Genomic DNA, 19,435 nt, shown 5'->3' on the forward strand with positions numbered 1-19,435 from the left:
TAAATTTCAAATCAACACAAAATGGTATTATTTGTTCACATTATCTATTGCATATATCCTGTCATTTTTTTATTGTTCAGATTGATAAAATAGCTCACATAATTTGTGCCTAATATATAAATTAACATGGACAGGCCCTTTGTGGCGCATTTTCTTGCAGCAGAGGCAGCCCGCCATTAGTTGGCAGCGGATCTTCCGGTCTTGCCAATGTCTAAACAGTTTTTTGTCGACTCTCTCCGCCGCTGGAGAACGTGCCATGGGACGGTGGCATAGGCGGGACGGGAAGATCCCGCCAGCGGGAAGAGTCAGAAAATTGGAGCCATTACATTTAAAAGCATTAGTAGTAGCAAATTGTAAGCTTATGTCATAAGATGTAATGGACTTAATTCTCCCACAGGCCAATGAAAACCTAACTCTACAAACTGAAGTAAAGGTATCAGAAGCTGAAAACATTACTCAACAGCAGCAATACATTTTTGGTGATTTTACTGAGCGGCTGTGGGCTTATTTGACCATACAACAGCTCTTAGAGAAGCGGTAAAGTAGCAAGAATTTTATGTCTCTGAGCTTGTAATGTAATTTATGTGCAAGCAGTGATTGGTAGACTATCATATCTAGTCCATCAGCACCTGAAAGATAAATCAATGTTTTTGTTGTTTGTTTTGGTATTCGTTCTTAGTATGTGGGCATCGCTGGCTAGGCCAGCATTTGTTGCCCATCCCTAATTGCCCTTGAACTGAATGACTTGCTAGCCCATTTCAGTGGGGGGAGTTAAGAATCAACCACTTCGCTGTGTGAGTCTGGAGTCACATGTAGGCCAGACTGGGTAAGGATGGTATATTTCCTTCTCTGAAGGACATTAGCGAACCAGATGGTTTTTGACGACAATCAGCAATGGTTTCATGGTCATCATTGGACTTTTTAATTCCGGATCCTTATTGGATTTAGATTTCCCCATCCGCCATTGTGGGATTTGAACCTGAGTACCCAGAGCATTACTAGGATTGCTAGTCCAGTGACAATACTACTATGCCACCACCTCCCTTGTTATCCATTATCCTTACTAGCTGTCACTGTGGCAAAATAGCACATAATCATTCTGGTTTAATGATCTATTTAGTTTACATGTGGACAAAAATCACAGGAACCATTAAAAATTATTGTGTTGGGAAAGATAAGGGCCGGGATTCTCCTACAATTGGCGGGCGGCCCATTCTGGCGGCAAGAGCAGCGTGAACCACTCCGGCGTCGGGCCACCCGGAGTTGCGGAATCCTCTGCACTTCCAAGGGCTAGGCCGGCGCTGGAAGGGTTGGTGCCGCGCCAACCGGCGCCGATGGACCGCCGCGGGCAGGACTGTGCAGGACTGCCGGTGTGTTCTAGCACATGCGCAGAACCGCCGGCGTGTTTCCTGTGCATGCGCAGAGGGTTTCTTCTCCGCGCAGCCATGTCAGAGCCTTACAGAGGCCGGTGCGGAGGGAAAGAGTGCCCCCACGGCACAGGCCCGCCCGCAGATTGGTGGGCCCCGATTGTGGGCCAGGCCACCAATCCTAATCCCCTCACGCCCCTCGAGGACTCCGCAAGCCGCCCACCAAGCCAGGCCCCGCCGGGATGAAACATGTCTATTTCACGCCGGCAGGACTGGATGCAAACGGGTGGTCGCTCGGCCTATCGGTGCCCGGAGATTTGCCGGGGGTGCATTGCCAAAGGTCCCCAACCAGCGCGATCCCCGCCCCCGCCCGAAAACCGGCGCCAGAGAATTCGGCAGCCACCATCGGATAAGCGGGGCGGGATTCACACCGCCCCCCCTGCGATTCTCCGGCCCGGCGGGGGTCGGAGAATCTCGCCCAAGGTAGTTTAAGGGATTTATTTTTGCATTGGGAAGCATTAGAAATACGGTATAGGTATAGTTTTAAGTGTGTTTAATTTAATATTTCTGTGGCTCGAAGGGTAAAACCTATCGTTAGGTTCATGTCAAACATAGGTCTTTGTATGTGTGGGAGTTGTTTTCAATTCCAACTGTGATTGTATTGTGCTTAGAGAGGCCTATGGACTGAAGAGTAAATATACCAGCAGTGGTTGCTAAGCAACTGGGGCCTTGTAAAATAGCGACACCTTTGAGTTTTAGTTCAGCTAAACATTTAATTGCAGCTGGAGACAGGTAGTATGAGAGAGGGCAGTTCTTACAGCTCTGCTAGAAGTTGTGGGTTTTAAAAAGCTAAACAGGGAACATCTCTCTCAGCCTTGCGAGAAGAAAAGCCATTCTATGGAGTAAGGGTTAGCAAAACAAGTGCAGAGGTCTGAAGAGCAGCTGGTTAAAGAAATTAGAGAAAATTCCAAGAAGCCTGAGGTTAAAGGTACTCGAACAGAGTAAAGTCACAGAGAGTTGAAAAGGTATTGAATCGTGACAGGCCTGAAAGATATCTGAAGTGACTTTCAGGTTTGTGATATTTTGCCTGTGGAACATGAGTTGAAATAACTATAGAAATCGGTGGCTGGGCTGGATCTCGGAGTTTGTGTTAAAGCAATTAAGACAAAATAAACTTAAAAGATGGTGGTGTAAAATTATCGGCTGGATTCGCTGTTAAAAGTGCAGTGGAAGCTTTGCTTAAAAGTGTCATTTGTAAAACCTGGACTGGATTTTGCAATGCAAAGCACTAAGGGAAAGCATAATTAAAAGAGAAGATTTTAAAGCATGATTTTGGAAGTTAAGTTTGGAAACTCTCACATAACAATCATCTGGGGGGATTCTGAGGGGACAGCCACAAATATTCACTTGGGGTTCAGAGTAGAGAGTGTGTTTGGCCACAGTTACCTTCTGTGCTTCAAAGGGACTGAGTTAATGAGACCATTGTAGCTTAAGATGTATTTTCTAATCCATGTTCATCTTTAAATCTGTGTGTATTTGTTAAGCAAACGGGAGAGTAAAGAAATATTGTTAAATAATCCAACTTTTCATATTTAGTAAAAACAAATTCTTGTTGCTAAAACTAATTAGTGGTTCTGTGACTCTGTTCCTCCACGAGTAAAAGATAGGTCTTTTGAGCCAGGGTTCCATTCTGGGATCTTCCCATCTCGTTATATCAACAGCTGGGATCGTAACAATTTCAGGAACATTTGTTTCAATGGCAGCACAATTGTTTACTGCATTGGATGACAAGTGTGTTACAAAATTAATTGCTACCAATTGTTATACTCAGGATTTCTGCAGAGACAAATGAAAAGAAAAGCGTAACGGATCAAATTTTGGAACTCTCACTCAAGTACAGCTTTGTAACACCTTTAACATCAATGGTCGTCACAAAACCAGAGGAAAATAAGAATGACACCTTTGTGGCTGACAAACCGTCAGATGATGATGGTAATGCTTGAATAAAAGTGTCCTTTATTAAACCTTGATTTTGTAATGGTATATCAGTTAGCACATCGTGTGAAGGGTTGATTTAAAAAGCTACACTTTTGTTCATAAGTAGATTTTTTTTCTCAATTAAAGATCTCTATAGTCCCATATTGGTCTTCATGGAACATGGTGGCACAATGGTTAGCACTGCTGCCTCACAGCACCAGGGACCTGGGTTCAATTCTGGCCTTGGGTGACTGTGTGGAGTTCGCACTTTCTTCCCTTCTCTATGTGGGTTTCCTTTGAGTGATCCAGTTTCCTCCCACATACAAAGGTGTATACTATGTGGATTAGCCATGCTAAATTTCCCCTTAATGTCCAAAGAGGTGCAGGTTAGGTGGGGTTATGGGGATAGGGCAAGGGAGTTGGCCTGGGTAGGGTCGTCTTTCAGAGAGTCAGTGCAGACCCAATGGGTCAAATAGTCTTCTCCTTCACTGTAGGAATTCTACTCTAAGACCTCCTTCTGAATGGACCTGGTGGTCATGCATTGCCAATAACTAACAATGTCCTGTCACTGGTAGATCACCCTTCCACCCCCCTGCTGCCTCCCCACACCCTTTGTCTCTGCGTCTTGTCAACTTAAGTTCTCTCTTCTCCAGTGAGGAAAGAAAGCAGGGTGCTAGTAATGGCGTATGTGCAGGTGAGGGTCAATGGAAGACATCACTGGAAGAGGATAATGAGCTGAGGGTGAATGTTGGCTGCTCAGGTGAGGATGTGAGGTGCTTGCAGGAAGAAGATTGAGTGAAGCTACAAAGTGCATTGACCAGAGGAGCACTGTACAGGAGATTGTTGGGCAAGTCAGAGTGTGGGGTCTGGCACCTGAAAGTGTTATGACACTCACATCCTATTGAAGACCTGGATCCTTGGTTCACTGTCTTCAGGCTAGAGGGGCTGCAGTCCAGCTGCTGACTTCCTCAGCCACTTCATCCGCCTTGCTTGGTTGGAGAAGGGTGTCCTCCTCTTCCCATCTTTGAGGTAACTCAGCTTGCAGCAGCCTTTCAGCTCCTTCTGTTGGGTCTCAAGGTAGGAAAGAGAGGCCGGGCAGCACGGTGGCCTAGTGGTTAGCACAGCTGCCTCACGGCGCTGAGGTCCCAGGTTCGATCCCGGCTCTGGGTCACTGTCCTTGTGCAGTTTGCACATTCTCCCCGTGTCTGCGTGGGTTTCAACCCCACAACTCAGAAATGTGCAGAGTAGGTGGATTGGACACGCTAAATTGCCCCTTAATTGGAAAAAATAATTGGGTACTCTAAATTTATTTTAAAAAAGGAATGAGAGGCCTGGGGGTTGGGGTGTTCAGTCTTCAAAAATCTCCTCTCCATTTCCTTGGTGCTGCAGCCTTCAAAGCTGAAGCGCTGCTGAGCTTTTCTGAAACGTACCACGGACCCTTTAAATAGAAATCATTCCTCTGACAAAATGGCCACTTTAACCTTCCCGCCCATCTAAATTGGTTATGGAGTCCAGAGTGCATTGGTAGAATCATCCAGGTCTTGGTTAGTAGGTTTGTGGGTCTGCAGGTTACATGAATTCAATCACATCTCCCCCTCAGTCTCCTCGGTTCCAAAGAGAACAATCCCAGCCTGTCCAAATTGTCCTCATAGCTGAAATTTTCCAGTCTTGGCAACATCTTTGTAAACTCCTCTGTACCCTCTCTAATGCAACAAGATCCATTTTATAGTGAGGTGACCAGAACTGCACACAATACACAAGTTGTGGCCTAACTAATGTTTTATATAGTTCCAGCATAACCTTCCTGCTCTTATATTCTATTCCTTGGCTAATAAAGGAAAGTATTCCATGTGCTTTCTATATCTGTTCTGCTACCTTCGGGGATCTGTGGAATGCACTTGAAGGTCCCTCACTTCCTACACAACTCTTTGTATCCTCCCATTTATTGGGTATTCCTTTGTCTTGTTTGACCTCCACAATTCACCACCTCATACGTCTCCAGGTTGATTTCCATTTACCACTTTTCTGCCCACCTGACCAGTTCATTGATATCTTCCTGCAGCCCACGGCCATGAACATGAGTCAAAGGGGCTGTTAATGGTGCCATTAGGGACTGAAGAGTGTTAATCGTGGCAAAGGTAGGATAGCCAAATGTGTTAATAGGAAAACAGAGGTCAGTGCTCAGGGAAGGCTAAACTGAACAACAAGGGACCGTGGCAATAAAAGGGGCAGGATGGGTAGTTGGGTAGTGTTGGGACAAGTCAGGGAAACTGAGTACAAGGCCCACAAAACACGTGTCCGTACTAATAATATTAGTTTGGAGTAATTTGGATTGCACTGGGGGACAAGGCAGGGGTGTCCACTCTCCCTGTTGCTCTTCCCTTTAGCAATTGAGCTGTTGGCAATGGCACTTAGAGCCTCAGGGGTGTGGGGGGCAGTGTGTGTGTTTGTGTATGTGTGTGAAGGAGTATCATGGGGGTGGGGGAGGCAGAGTATCGAGTCTCCCTGCACACAGACGATCTCATGCTGTATATTTCAGACCCATGGAGGGCTTTGACAGGATTATGGGGATACTGGGGGAGTTTAGTTTGTTTTCGGGGTACAAGCTCAACATGGGGAAGAGCGAGGTATTTCCGATCAATGCAAGGGGGCAGGGGACGGGCTTAGACATTGCCGTTCCGGCTGGTAGGAGCGAGCTTTCGATACTTGGGAATAGAAGTGGAACATGGTTGGGCTGAGCTGCACAAGTTAAATCTGGCAAATTTAGTGGAGGGGATGAAGGAAGATTTTAAAACTGGGACGTTTTGCCGTTATTGTTAGCTGGAAGGGTTTAGACGGTAAAGATGATGTTGCTGCTGAAATTTTCGTTCGTCTTCCAGAACCTCCTGATCTTTGTGCCCAAGTCTTTATTCAGTAGGATCAATAAAATGATTTCAGAGTTTGTATGGGCAGATAACGTACCTTGAACCAGGACCAGGAGGGTGTTCCTGGAGAGAGATGGGTGGAGAAGGGGTTAGTGTTACAAAGTCTGCTGAATTATTACTGGCCTGCAGACGTTGCAAAGTGGACCGTGGAGGAGAGGTCAGTGTGGGGATGGATGGAGGAAGCCTCGTGCAGAGAGTCGAGTTTATAGGGCAATATTGCTGGCGCCTCTTCTGTTCTCGCCGGCTAAGTACGCCACGAATCCTGTAATGGTATCAGCGTTGAGGTTATGAAACCACTCTCAACAGAATTTCAAGATGGAAAGCTGTGGGCGCCGATTTGTGACAATCATAGTTTCCCATCCAGATTAGACTCTACGTTTAGGGTGTGGGAGCGGATGGGAATAGACAGCTTCAGTAATCTGTTCATAGGGGGGATGTTAGCTTAGTTAGGGGAGTTGGAGATGGAGTACCAGCTGTCAAAGGGGAATCTCATTCAGTTCATAGAGGTGTGTAGGGCACACATAATGGTGTCAAGGATGAGTCGGTTCTTTAAAGAGTGGTAAAACATCAGCGGGGACTGTGGGTCTGGGCTAGGACAAAGAGATATGGGTAGTTAGGTTACTGTTTGATGATTATTGGTGTTGTTGTTTTCCCTTTTTTTCTGCAGATACTTGAAAATGCTGCTAATAAACATTTTTTTTAAAGGGATTCTTTGAAAGTTTGCCACCATTGAGGTGTGATGGCCTCGATCAAAGATATATCATAAAACTGACCAATCAAATTGCTCGGGTGATTGGGTGGAATTACCATGGGCCCCCATCGTGTTTCACAGTGGTGGAGGCAGCCCGTCATAGCCCGCGGTGGGATCCTCTGATCCCATAGCTGCCAATTGGGTATCCCCTTCTATGCACCCCACCCCCCACACACACCACCGCCAGGAAACCCATGATGGGTGTTTGACGTCGGCAGGACAAGAAGATCCCGCCAGCGAGAAAGTCTGTAAAATTCCAGCCACAATTTCCATGCTACAATAAAATGATTTCAGAGTTTGTATGGGCAGATAAGGTACCTTGAACCAGGAGGGTGTTCCTGGAGAGAGATCACGGTAGCATAATGGTTAGCACAATTGCTTCGCAGCTCCAGGGTCCCAGGGTCCAATCCCGGCTTGGGTCACTGTGCGGAGTCTGCACGTTCTCCCTGTGTGTGCGTGGGTTTCCTCCGGGTGCTCCGGTTTCCTCCCACAGTCCAAAGATGTGCAGGTTCGGTGGATTGGCCATTCTAAATCGCACTTAGTGTCCAAAAAGGTTAGATTGGGTTATGAGGATAGAGGGGATGGTGTGGGGCTTAAGTGGGGTGCTCTTTCCAAGGGCCGGTGCTGACTCAATGGGCTGAATGGCCTCCTTCTGCACTGTAAATTCTATGATTGTAAATTCTATGATTCTATGAAAGTTTACTAAACTTGGCTCTAACTTGGTCAGTTTTATGATACATCTGTGTATGAAGACATCGCAGCGCAAAGAGTCAAACTTTCAAAGAATCTCTTTTCAAAAAAATATTTCTATTAGAGGCATTTTCAAGTATCTACAGGAAAAAAGAGAAAGCAACAACACGCTAACAATATGCTATAGCTACATGTTAGGCACAGTTTTTTAAAATAATTACATAAATAAATGCATGCTTTTGTTTATTTTTCAGAACCCTTCCGACTACCGCAGAAATTTAAAACTTCCCGCGGACATCAGTCAAGTAAGTGTTTTGAAACAGTTCTTGGGGGAGATTTTCCATTTCCAGTTTTCTAGGGTAGGAATGTCAGATGGGGTGGAGAATTGAGCAGGAGTGCCAAAATAGCTTTTTGCGCTGGGGGGGTTTCCCTGCACAATTGTACTCCAACCCCCCCCCCCCCCCCCCCACCCCCCCCCCCCCCCCCCCCCCCCCCCCCCCCCACCCCACCCCCCCGCCCAACCAATGACATAACGGAGATCCAAACTTTAAAAGTCAGGATCGCTGTTTACATATGTTCGAATAGGCAGATCAGGGATTTACGCCTGATTTGGCTGCATGGTGGCACAGTGGTTAGCACTGCTGCCTCACAGCTCCAGGGTCCCAGGTTCAATTCCGGCCTCGGGTGATTGTGTGGAGTTTGCACTTTCTCCCGTGTCTGCGTGGGTTTCCTCCAAGTGCTCTGGTTTCCTCCCACAGTCCAAAGATGCGCAGGTTAGGTGGATTGGCCATGCTAAATTGCCCCTTTGTGTCCAACACGTTAAGTCGGGTTACTGGGTTACGGGGATATGGTGGAAGCCTGGGCTTAAAGTAGAATATTCTTTCCAAGGTTCGATGCAGAATCGATGAGCCGATTGGCCTCCTTCTGCACTGTAAATTCTATGATTCTATGATTCTATGTTGAACTGTCCATTCATGTCAGCGTGAGGAAACGCCAATGTGATTTGCAACAGATCCCCCATGATGTACACCTGGTGAACAGAACCTGCTAAGGGCACGCAGGTGAGTACAGCCCCCAGGGAGAGAGGGTCATGCCCAGGCAGATTCCTGGCCATGTCCAGGCACTGCCTCCTGGTAGTACAGGGGCAGTGCCAGAAGAGGTTCCATGGGGGATATCCTGATGGTTCTGTGTCTGTGGGGAGAGGTAGGGTCTGTGTTTGTGGGATGTGCGATCCCATCATTGAGGGTGGAGGGGGAGAATTCCGTTCCATGGTGGGGTCCGGGTTTCTGTGGTTGGAGATTCCTTTATTCTATTTTTATCTTTTTTCATTGTGATGCCTTCAAAAGGGCTCCCTGACCTTTCAGGTTCATCCAGAGCCTGCCCCGCCAGCATGACATCGTGGGATCGCCCTCCTTGATTTTATTTTATGAGGTGTAAACAAATATAGCGGGACTTTGCTTTTCCCATTTGAGTTGACAGTTAGTCAAAAAAATGGCAAAGATCCATGTTTAATCTTTGAGATATTTCTGAGAATATTTTTGTTTATTAAACGATGAACAGTAACAAATTTTAAAAATCAGCTCCGTAACATTGCACATATCACACTAACCATTAAACTACAAGGAACATCACTGTTCCATCGGTACCAGTACAAAGCCAAAGCAGCTCATTTTCATAAAGAAGAAACAAACACACGGGATCACCCATTGTAGGTTTCTCAACAGAAACAGAAGGGAAGCTGAGAATGTGTTATCCCTCCCACACGGCTCAATCTCACTGGAACCAAATCCTGGCATCCACATATTCCACTGGCTCTCAAGGTGCAGTTGAACATCCTTGACTTCCAATGTGTTTAACCCGTGGTGACATGCCAGTTACATGTAGCATTCATCACACCAGCAACAAAAGCAACTGCAATCTGCTACAGCATTTCTTTTACGGCGTAATCAGTTGGCCCATTCAAATCAATGTCACGTATCAGGTCCTGCAGCGTCTTCTTACTTCAAACCTGAGTACCTTCTGGACTCATACATTCCCCTGAGCCCAGTGTTCCAAAGTCCAGGTATCTTCAAAAAAATTGTCCTTCTTTCCGGCTACAGAAAAGGAAATTATCAGCAACAGCAGCCTCCAGGCATTTGTAGCCACCAGCAGGAGCAAGCAGCAAACACAACCTGTAGCTGTAAAGTGAGATATGTGGGGAGTTGCTGTACAAATGGAACAGATACTTTGCGGAATACAAATTTGTGAAGAAAGCCATAATTTCAAGGCAGTAAAACCTTATTTATCAATGCTGTCAAAGAACAGTTGTCAAAGCCTGAATGGCAGAGGAAGAAGGTATACCAATGACATGGGAATGAAAATGTCGATGGTAGCAGAAAGTGGGATTCCAGCAGGAGATGTGCATCATTTGCACAGACACAGAAATTCTAGTGTCTGATGGTTCATTGGAATTGAAATTGGAATTGATTACATGACTTGAGGAGTTTTATGTGTGGGTAGCTTGCAACATAGGGAATATGAAGAATATGTTTGCCCAGGTGGAAATGGTAAGATATTGAGAAATAGTTTGATCTTGAAGACAAGTACAGTGCATCATAGTGTTGGTGAATGCATGGAAGAACATATTTGGAGACAAGTTGTGTAAGAGTAGTCATTTTTCTAAAGAATTAAGTAAATTTATTGTATCCCTTTTGTTATAACTTGAATTGTTAACTGTATACAGTGCAGAGAAATTAGCATAAAAATGTAACCAAGATAATTGTGCAGTTAGATCTGTCCACTATCTGGTACTTGCTGGCTATGGATAATAACATGGGGAGGATATGGTTCCTTAAGAATTCAGCTGATTATTCATTTTTGCCATTTGTCACTTGTCAAGTGATCCATTTTAGTTAATTTGCATTTAATCATTCAGATGCCTGATTGGTATAATTATCCACATCTTTAAGTTGTCAATCAACATTATCTTTTCTTGTCCCAGGCAGGTGTAACAATTTGAGGGTGTGACACGTTTTGACATGTGAAGCCCTTGAAACAAGAGTAACACAAAACAAATTAATTAAATTGCTCAAACTATTTTACCCACTGAACTATACACAGCTAATAATTAAATTTTGAATCCACTAATAGGTTTATAAATCACATATTTCTTTAGAAATGTTGCTAAATTTGGTTTCAACAACCATACAAAGATACATGCCAGATACAGACTTTGAATAATGAAATAAATAGATGAAATGAAATGAAAAATGAAAATCGCTTATTGTCACGAGTAGGCTTCAATGAAGTTACTGTGAAAAGCCTCTAGTCGCCACATTCCGGCGCCTGTCCGGGGAGGCTGGTACGGGAATCGAACCGTGCTGCTGGCCTGCTTGGTCTGCTTTATAAGCCAGCGATTTAGCCTTGTGAGCTAAACCAGCCCCAGATGCATGCTTTCATTTCTTTTTCAGGACATTCTTCAAGAAAAACAAAAGTACTTTCCTCTCGCACGCAAACTTTAACGGGTAAGGTTTTTTACTGCAATCTTAATCTTATTTTGAAGCGTTTCTTTTTTAAATTCATTTCCGGGATGTGGGCATCACTGGCTAGGCCAGCATTTATTGCCCAACCCTCGTTCCGTTCAGAAGGTGGTAATGAGCTGCCTTCTTGGACCGCTGCAGTCCCTCGGATGGAGGTACACCCACCGTGCTGTTAGGGAGTGAATTCCAGGAGTTTGGCCCAGTGACAGTGATAATGAGTGACTTGGAGGGGAGCCTCCAGGTGGTGTTGTTTCCGTGTGTGTTCTGCCCTTGACGTTCTAGGTGGTAGTGGTCGTGGGTATGGGAAATTCTTGGTGAGTTCCTGCAGTGCTTCTTGTAGATAATACACACAGCTGCTACGGTGCGTCAGTGGTGGAGGGATTGAATGTTTTTGGGCAGGATAGCAATCAAGTGGGTTGCTTTGTCTTAGATGGTGTCAGGTTGCTGGAGTGTTGTTGAAGCTGTACTCCTTCAAGCAAGTGGAGAGTATTCAATTACACTCCTGATTTGTGCCTTATAAGTGGACAGACTTTGGGGAATCAGGAGGCTAGTTACTCTTGCAGGATTTCTAACCTTTGACCTGCTCTGGGAGTCGCAGTATTTATATGATTAGTCCAGTTCAGTTTCTGGTGAATGAGAACCCACAGGATGTTGATTGTGGGGAATCAGTGATGGTAATGCCATTGAATGTAAATGGCCGATGGTTAGGTCCTCACTTGTTGGAGATGGTCATTGCCTGGCACTTGTGTGACACAAATGTTACTTGCCACTTGTCAGCCCAAACCTGAATTTGTCCAGGTCTTGATGCATTTGAACATGGACTGCTTCAATGTCTGACGAGTCGCGAATGCTAATGAATATTGTGCAGTCATCCGCAAACATCCCCACTTCTGACCTTATGATGGAAGTAAGGCTATTGATGAAGCAACTGAAGAAGGATTGGGCCTAGGAAACTACTCTAATGAACTCCAGAAGTGATGTCCTGGAGCTGAGATGATTGACCTTCAATCACCACAACAACTTACTTTATGCCAGGTATGTTTCCAACCAGTGGAGGGTTCCCCCCCCCCCCCCCCCCCCCTGCTTCCCATTGGCTTCAGTTTTGCGAGGGTCCTTGATACCATACTCAGTCAAATGCTTACTTTGCATTGGTTGAATAAACTCGGTTTGTTCTCACTGGAACGACAAGAGGTTGAGGGGCGACCTGATAGAGGTCTACAAAATTATGAGGGGCATAGACAGAGTGGATAGTCAGAGGCTTTTCCACAGGGTAGAGGGGTCAATTACTAGGGGGCATAGGTTTAAGGTGAGAAGGGCAAGGTTTAGAGGAGATGTACGAGGCAGGTTTTTTACACAGAGGATAGTGGGTGCCTGGAACTTGCTGCCGGAGGAGATGGTGGAAGCAGGGACGATAGTGACATTTAAGGGGCATCTGAACAAATACATGAACAGGATAGGAATAGAGGGATACGGACCAAGAAAGTGGAGAAGATTTTAGTTTAGACGGGCAGCATGGTCGGCATGGGTTTGGAGGGCCGAAGGGCCTGTTCCTGTGCTGTATTTTTCTTTGTTCTTTGTTCTTTTGTTCTTTTTGATGTTAAGGGCAGTCACTCTCACCTCACCTCTGAAGTTGAGCTCTTTTGTCCATGTTTTAATCAAGGTTGTAATGAGGTCAGGAGCTGAGTGGCCCTGGTGGAACCCAAACTGAGTGCCATGAGCAATTTAATGCTGAGTTAGAGCTGTTTAATATCACTGTTAATGACCCCTTCCATCAATTAACTGATGATCGAGAGTTATTGATGGGGAGGTAATTAGCCAGGTGCGATTTGTCCTATTTCTTGTGTGCAGGATATATCTGCACAATTTTCCACGTTGTTGGGTAAATGCTGTACAGTAACCCATTGAATGTAAATGGGCGATGGCTGCTTGAGTTGCTAGATGTGTTTGAAGTCTATCCCATTAAGCACGGTGTTAGTGACACACAACACATGGAGGGCATCCTCAATATGAAGGCGGGATTTCATCTCCACAAGGACTGTACAGTGGTCACTCCTCCTGAAACTGTCATGGACAGATGCATCTGCAGCAGGAAGATTGATTCTTGTTGGTTCCCTTGCCACCTGCCACAGTCCCAGTCTAGCAGCTATGTTCTTTAGGACCTGGCCAGCTCAGTTTGTGGTGGTACTATCGAGTCACTCTTGGCGATGGGCGTTGAAGTCCACCACCCAGTGTACATTCTGTGTCCTTGCTACCATAAAAGCTTCCTCCAAGTGGTATTCATCAGCTGAGGGGGGACAGTACATGGTCATCAGTAGGATATTTGACCTGGTGCCATGAGATTTCATGGGGTCCAGAATCGATGTTCAGGACTCCCAGACCAACTCCCTCCCAACAGTATAGCACCGTGCCGCCACGTCTGCTGGGTCTGTCCTGCCAGTGGGATAGGACATACCCAGGAATGGCGATGGTGGTGTCTGGGACATTATCTGTAAGGTATAACTCCATGAGTATGACTATATCTGGCTGTTGTTTGACTAATCTATGGGACTGTTCTCCCAATTTTGACAGAAGCCCCTAGTAAGCAGGATTACGCAGGGTCAACATGGCTGGGTTTGCCATTGTTGTTTCCATTGCCGAGGTCAATGCTGTGTGGTCGATCGAGTTTCCTTCCTTATGTTTCCTATTGTAGCGATTGAATACAACTGAGTGGCCCAGGGCATGTAAGAGTCAACCACATTTCTGTAAGGATGGCAGGTTTCCTTCTTGAAGAACATTAGTGAATCTGTTAGCTTTTTCACAACAGTCGACAATGGCCATTGTTAGAATTTAATTCCGGATTCTATTGAGTTGAGATTCGGGTCTCCAAAGCATTATCTTGGGTCGCTGGATTGCTAGACCAGTGACAATGCCATTGTACCACCACCTCCCCATTTCTGAGAGATGTGGTAAGCTACTTTATAAGTGACAATTTGGGTAAAGTGGGATAATTATTGAAGGATACTGAATATGTTGGCCTGGCATGGTGGTGTTGTAGTGGACTTATGTGACCTAATCACAGGAAATTCAGGTACAGGTCACAATCGTGTATTCAAGCACATAGGGAGAGCAGTGTCTAAGAGATCCCTAATCCAGCACTCTTCAAAAACGTTACCTTATTTACAAGGTGAAGACTTTAACTGGCCCTCCTCCCCATGAAGAAATCTGGCCGATCTGATATCCCGAAGACTGCCACTCTCGGGCATGGCTCCGCTCTCATCCCCACCAGCTTGGACATTGCCTCGAAGAAAGCTGTCCAGAACCCAGCAAGTCTGGGGCAAGACCAGAACATGTGGGCGTAGTTGGTCGGGCCACCTTGACACCATTCATACCTATCCTTCACCTCCGGGAAGAACTTGCTCTTTCGGGTTCTGGTTAAGTGGGCTCTGTGTACCACTTTTAACTGCATTAGGCTCAGCCTTGCGCATGTGGAAGGGGAGTTGACCCTGTGCAGTGCGTCACTCCAGAATCCTCCCCAAGTCCTCCTCCCACCTCTCCCTCATCTTGTCCAGTTGGGTGTTGGACCCCCCTCAGCAGTCACCCATCATGTCACCACAGTTTCCTTTCCCGAAGGTGTCCGCATCCAGCAGGTTCTCTAACAGTGACTGTCGTGGTGGTCATGGGTACATCCTTGTTTCCCTTTGTAGGAAATTTTTGATTTGTAGGTACCTGAGTTCATTGCCCCGTCAGCTGGAATCTTTCTTTCAGTTCTTCGAGTGTTGTTAACCTGTTGTTGGTGTAAAAGTCCCTAACTGTCAGCGTCCCCGACCTGTCTCCACTTTTTGAAGGTGGCATCCATAGCCACCAGCATAAACCTGTGGTTGTTTCTGATGGGGACTTTGTCGGAAATTTCAGTTAGCCTGAAATACTGTCGCAGTTGGTTCCACCACTGGCGTGTTGCTACCACCACTGGGATGGTTGAATATTTATTAGGTGGAGATGGCTCGGGCCCGGAAGGTGCTCCCTCTGAAGGAGCCCTCCTCCATAAGCACCCACTCGGCCTCTGGTTCCTTTATCCACCTCTTTACCCTCTCTGTAGTTGCTGCCCAGTGGTAATATTGTAGGTTTGGGAGGGCTAGGCCACCCATGAATCTCGTTCTCTGCAGTACTCTCTTTGGGATGCTTGCATTCTTCCTGTCCCATACAAATGCCATAACCAGTTTGTCCAGTGAATTGAAAAAGGCCTTGGGAATGTAGATCGGGATGTATCTAAACAGGAAGAGGAACCTGGGCAGTACGTTCATTTTGATCGTTTGCACCCTCCCCGCCAGGGAGAGTGGGAGTGTGTTCCATCTCTGCAGGTCCTTTTTTACTTCCTCTGTCAGGCTGGTCAGGTCCCACTTGTGGCGGGCCTGTTTAAACAGCAGCCCCTCCAGATCTGCCCCTCCTCCTTGAGGGTTCACCAGGAAGATCTCGCTCAGGTTAAGTTTGTAGCCCGAGAAGGCACCAAACTTTTTCAAGAGTGTCATGATTCCTTCCATGCTGCTTCGCGGGTCTGAGATGTAGAGGAACAGGTCATTGGCATAGACCGAGACTGTGCTCTCTGACTCCTCTCTGGATACATTTCCAATTCTTTGCTGTCCTCAACACGATCACTAGCGGTTCGACCGTTCAGGGGAACAGCAGCAGGAATAATGTGCATCCCTGCCTTGTGCCTCTATGCAGCTGTTAGAGCTCATGGTATTTGGCTGTACGCTCGCTGAAGGAGCGTTGTATAAGTGTTTCACCAAGGCGGTGAACCCTGATCAAAGCCCGAACCACTTCAGTACCTCTATCAGGTACATCCATTCGACTCTATCGAAGGCTTTTCAGCATCCAGGGAGACGTTCACTTCAGGTGTTCTCTCCCCGGTTGGGACCATGATGACATTCAACAGGCACCTGATGTTCGATGTTAGCTGTCTACCCTTGACAAAACCAGTCTGGTTTTGCTACCACCTCTGGTACGCAGTCCTCCAGCCTTTTGGCTGGGATCTTGGCCAGTACTTTTGCATCTGCGTTTAGCAGCGAGATGGGCCTGTAGAGACCGCATTCTGTGTGGTCTTTGTCTTTTTTAAGTATCAGCGAGATTGAGGCTTGTGCTAATGTAGGCGGCAGTGTGCCCCTCTCCAGCAAGTCTGTGAACATCTCTTTAAGCAGGGCGTGTGGTGTGGACAATGGCTCTTTCAGAGGCTCAGAAGTTTTTGGGGGTGGAGACGGTCACACGCAGTACCTTACGGACAGAGACTAAAAGCAGACTGTTAGATTTGGCAAAAACATTGCAGTTAACATTACCTGACAAAATGCAAAAAGATGAGGTAATCATGGCGGTGGCTAAGCATTTAAAGTTGCCTGATACACAGTTTGACTCATTGGAAATGGCAAAAATTCAGTTACAAATTAAACAAATGGAACATGAGAGAGAATTACAGCAGCTTGAATACGAAAGAGAGGAAAAAGAAAGAGAGAGAGCGGAAAAAGAAAGAACGAGATAGCGAGGAAAAGGAAAAAGCGAGAGAGGAAAAAGAAAAGGAGAGAGAAGAAAGGAGAAAAGAAAGAAAAGCCCTAGCAGAACAAAAAGAATGAGAAAGGGAGATACAGATCAGGGAAAAAGATAAAGAGGGAGAGTTTAAACTTCAGAAAATGGCCATGAAACATGACAGTCTGTTAAAATAGGCAGACGTAAAGGGAAAGGTACAGTTGGATGATAGTGATGAGGATAGTGAGAAAGAGCATCAAAGTCGAAGGTTTGGTGGGAATCTATTTAAATATGTCCAAGCATTGCCAAGGTTTGATGATAAGGAGGTAGAAGTCTTTTTCATTTCATTTCAGAAGGTAGCTAAACAAATGAAATGGCCACAGGACATGTGGGTATTACTGACTCAAACAAAGCTGGTAGGTAGGGCTTGTGAAGTGTTTGGATCACTACTGGAGGAGGTATCTGGGACGTATGAGGAGGTGAAAAAAATCCATCTTAGGTGCATATGAACTAGTGCCTGAAGCTTACAGACAAAGGTTTAGAAATTTAAGGAAAGAATTTGGTCAAACATACTTGGAGCTTGAAAGGCTCAAACAGAGTAATTTTGATAGGTGGATAAGGGCTTTGAAAATAGACCAAACGTATGAAGGTCTCAGAGAAATTATACTTTTGGAGGAGTTTAAAAATTCAATTCCTGATGTAGTGAGAACTCATGTGGAAGAGCAGAGGGTTAAAACTGTGATGATTATGAATTAGTTCATAAATCAAAGCTTGGTTTCCAACATCAGTTTCAGCTTGTGAGGGATAGAAACTGGGGACATGAGAAATACTGAAGTGGTAAAGGTAAAGGTGATCTGATGGGCGATAATAAGGGGAGTGTACCTCAGACTAAAAGGTAAATCCAGGAGAGTGGAAAAGAAATGAAAAGTTTCAAATGTTTTCACTGTAATAAACTAGGTCATATAAAGTCACAGTTTTGGTGGTTGAAGAAAAGCACTGGGAAGGCTGATGCGGTAAAACAGGATAAGACAGTGGGGTTTGTTAAAGTGGTAAAGGAAAGCCCAAGTGAAGCGAGGGGGGGGGGGGGGGGGGAGGTGAAAGATTGTACAGCCTGATCAAGAGGTGATTGATAAGAAGGTGCCAGATCTCTTTAAAGAATTTACTTGTGTGGATAAAGTTCACTCATGTGTTTCAGGAGGAGCAGGTAAAGAAGTCACAATTTTAAGTGATACGGGAGCTAGTCAATCTTTAATGGTAAGAAATGAGGAGTTATGTAGTTTGGGAAGAATATTGCCAGAAAAGGTGGTAATATGTGGAATTCAGGGTGAGAGGAGTAGTGTTCCATTATATAAGGTAAGTTGGAAAGTCCAGTGAAGAGTGGTAGTAGGAGTAATAGAGAAACGATCTTGGGTAATGATATAGCTGGATCGCAGGTGGGAGTGATGCCTACTGTGGTTGACAAGCCAGTGGACAGCGGAGTGTTAGCAGGCTTTCACAGAACAGTACAGCACAGAACAGGCCCGTCGGCCCTCAATGTTGTGCCGAGCCATGATCACCCTACTCAAACCCACGAATCCACCTTATATCTGTAACCCAACAACCCCCCCTTATCCTTACTTTTATTAGGACACTACGGGCAATTTAGCATGGCCAATCCACCTAACCCGCACATCTTTGGACTGTGGGAGGAAACCGGAGCACCCAGAGGAAACCCATGCACACAGGGGGAGGACGTGCAGACTCCACACAGACAGTGACCCAGCCGGGAATTGAACCTGGGACCCTGGAGCTGTGAAGCATTTATGCTAACCACCATGCTACCCTGCTGCCCCAAAGCATTTAATGGCTTTGTTAACCTCTGCTCCTGTGTTAGCCATCCCAAATTATACAAAACCTTTCAAAGTGGCGGTTGATGCCTGTGATGTGGTGTAGGTACAGTGCTTCTACAAGATGATGACGAAGGGCTAGAGCGGCCTATTGGTTATTTTTCAAAGAAATTGAATTCTCACCAGAAAAGGTGTTCAACGATTGAGTTTGGTGCTAGCTTTGTAACATTTTCACATTTATGTGACCAGCATTCCGTCTGACACCATTATATATACTGATCATAATCCTTTGACGTTTTTGGAGCGATTCTGGAATAACAATACAAGGCTGTTTCTCTGGAGTTTATTGTTACAGCCATTCCATTTAAAAATAGTACATGTGGCAGGACGGGAAAATGTGATAGCCGATGCTTTGTCACGAAAGTGATGAATGGAAGGATTTTGGTTGGAGGAAGAAAAATGGGAAAGATGGACTTTATTATTATGCCTGTTTGTGTGTGTTTTTTTTTGTGAAACGAAAATGTATATTTACTGTGTACATTTCTTAGTGGATGGTGCAAAAGTGAAAAATAAAACCATCTTGAAGTTGATGGTTTATTTTTTTTTCCTTGGGGGGAGGTGTCATGTGAGAGTACCTTTAAGAAATGGATGTTTAAGCAATGTACCTTTAAGAAATGGAGCAACTCATATTACTGAAGTGATGTCAGAGGGTGGGGGGGGGGGGGGGGGGAGCTGAGCTCACTTCTGTTTTTTTGGTTTCAGTTTTGAGAAAAAGAGCTTGGGTGTGTCTGTGTTTCCTGTAAGCTGGATCTGCTGTGATCTCTACCATGAAAGACTATCTCTGAATCATCAAGGCTGTTTCGCTGGAGTTTATTGTTACAGCCATTTC

At 45.5% G+C, this 19,435-nt stretch overlaps 1 protein-coding gene across 18 annotated transcripts in view; it reads left to right on the top strand.

Moving 5' to 3' along the window:
- Window positions 1-19,435, top strand: part of LOC119973916 (inter-alpha-trypsin inhibitor heavy chain H3-like) — a 149,226-nt gene that overhangs the window by 52,818 nt on the left and 76,973 nt on the right. For 14 of the 18 annotated variants that reach the window (XM_038812536.1, XM_038812540.1, XM_038812539.1 and 11 more), the window contains exons 14-17: window positions 398-537; window positions 3,199-3,359; window positions 7,964-8,014; window positions 11,159-11,212. In XM_038812536.1, coding sequence (XP_038668464.1) covers window positions 398-537; window positions 3,199-3,359; window positions 7,964-8,014; window positions 11,159-11,212 — 406 coding nt within the window. The remainder of the gene's footprint in view (window positions 1-397; window positions 538-3,198; window positions 3,360-7,963; window positions 8,015-11,158; window positions 11,213-19,435) is intronic. The other 4 variants (XM_038812547.1, XM_038812553.1, XM_038812554.1 and 1 more) reach the window with 1 other exon arrangement.

Source organism: Scyliorhinus canicula, chromosome 11 (assembly GCF_902713615.1).
Source record: "Scyliorhinus canicula chromosome 11, sScyCan1.1, whole genome shotgun sequence".
NCBI classification, from domain to species: Eukaryota; Metazoa; Chordata; class Chondrichthyes; order Carcharhiniformes; family Scyliorhinidae; genus Scyliorhinus; species Scyliorhinus canicula.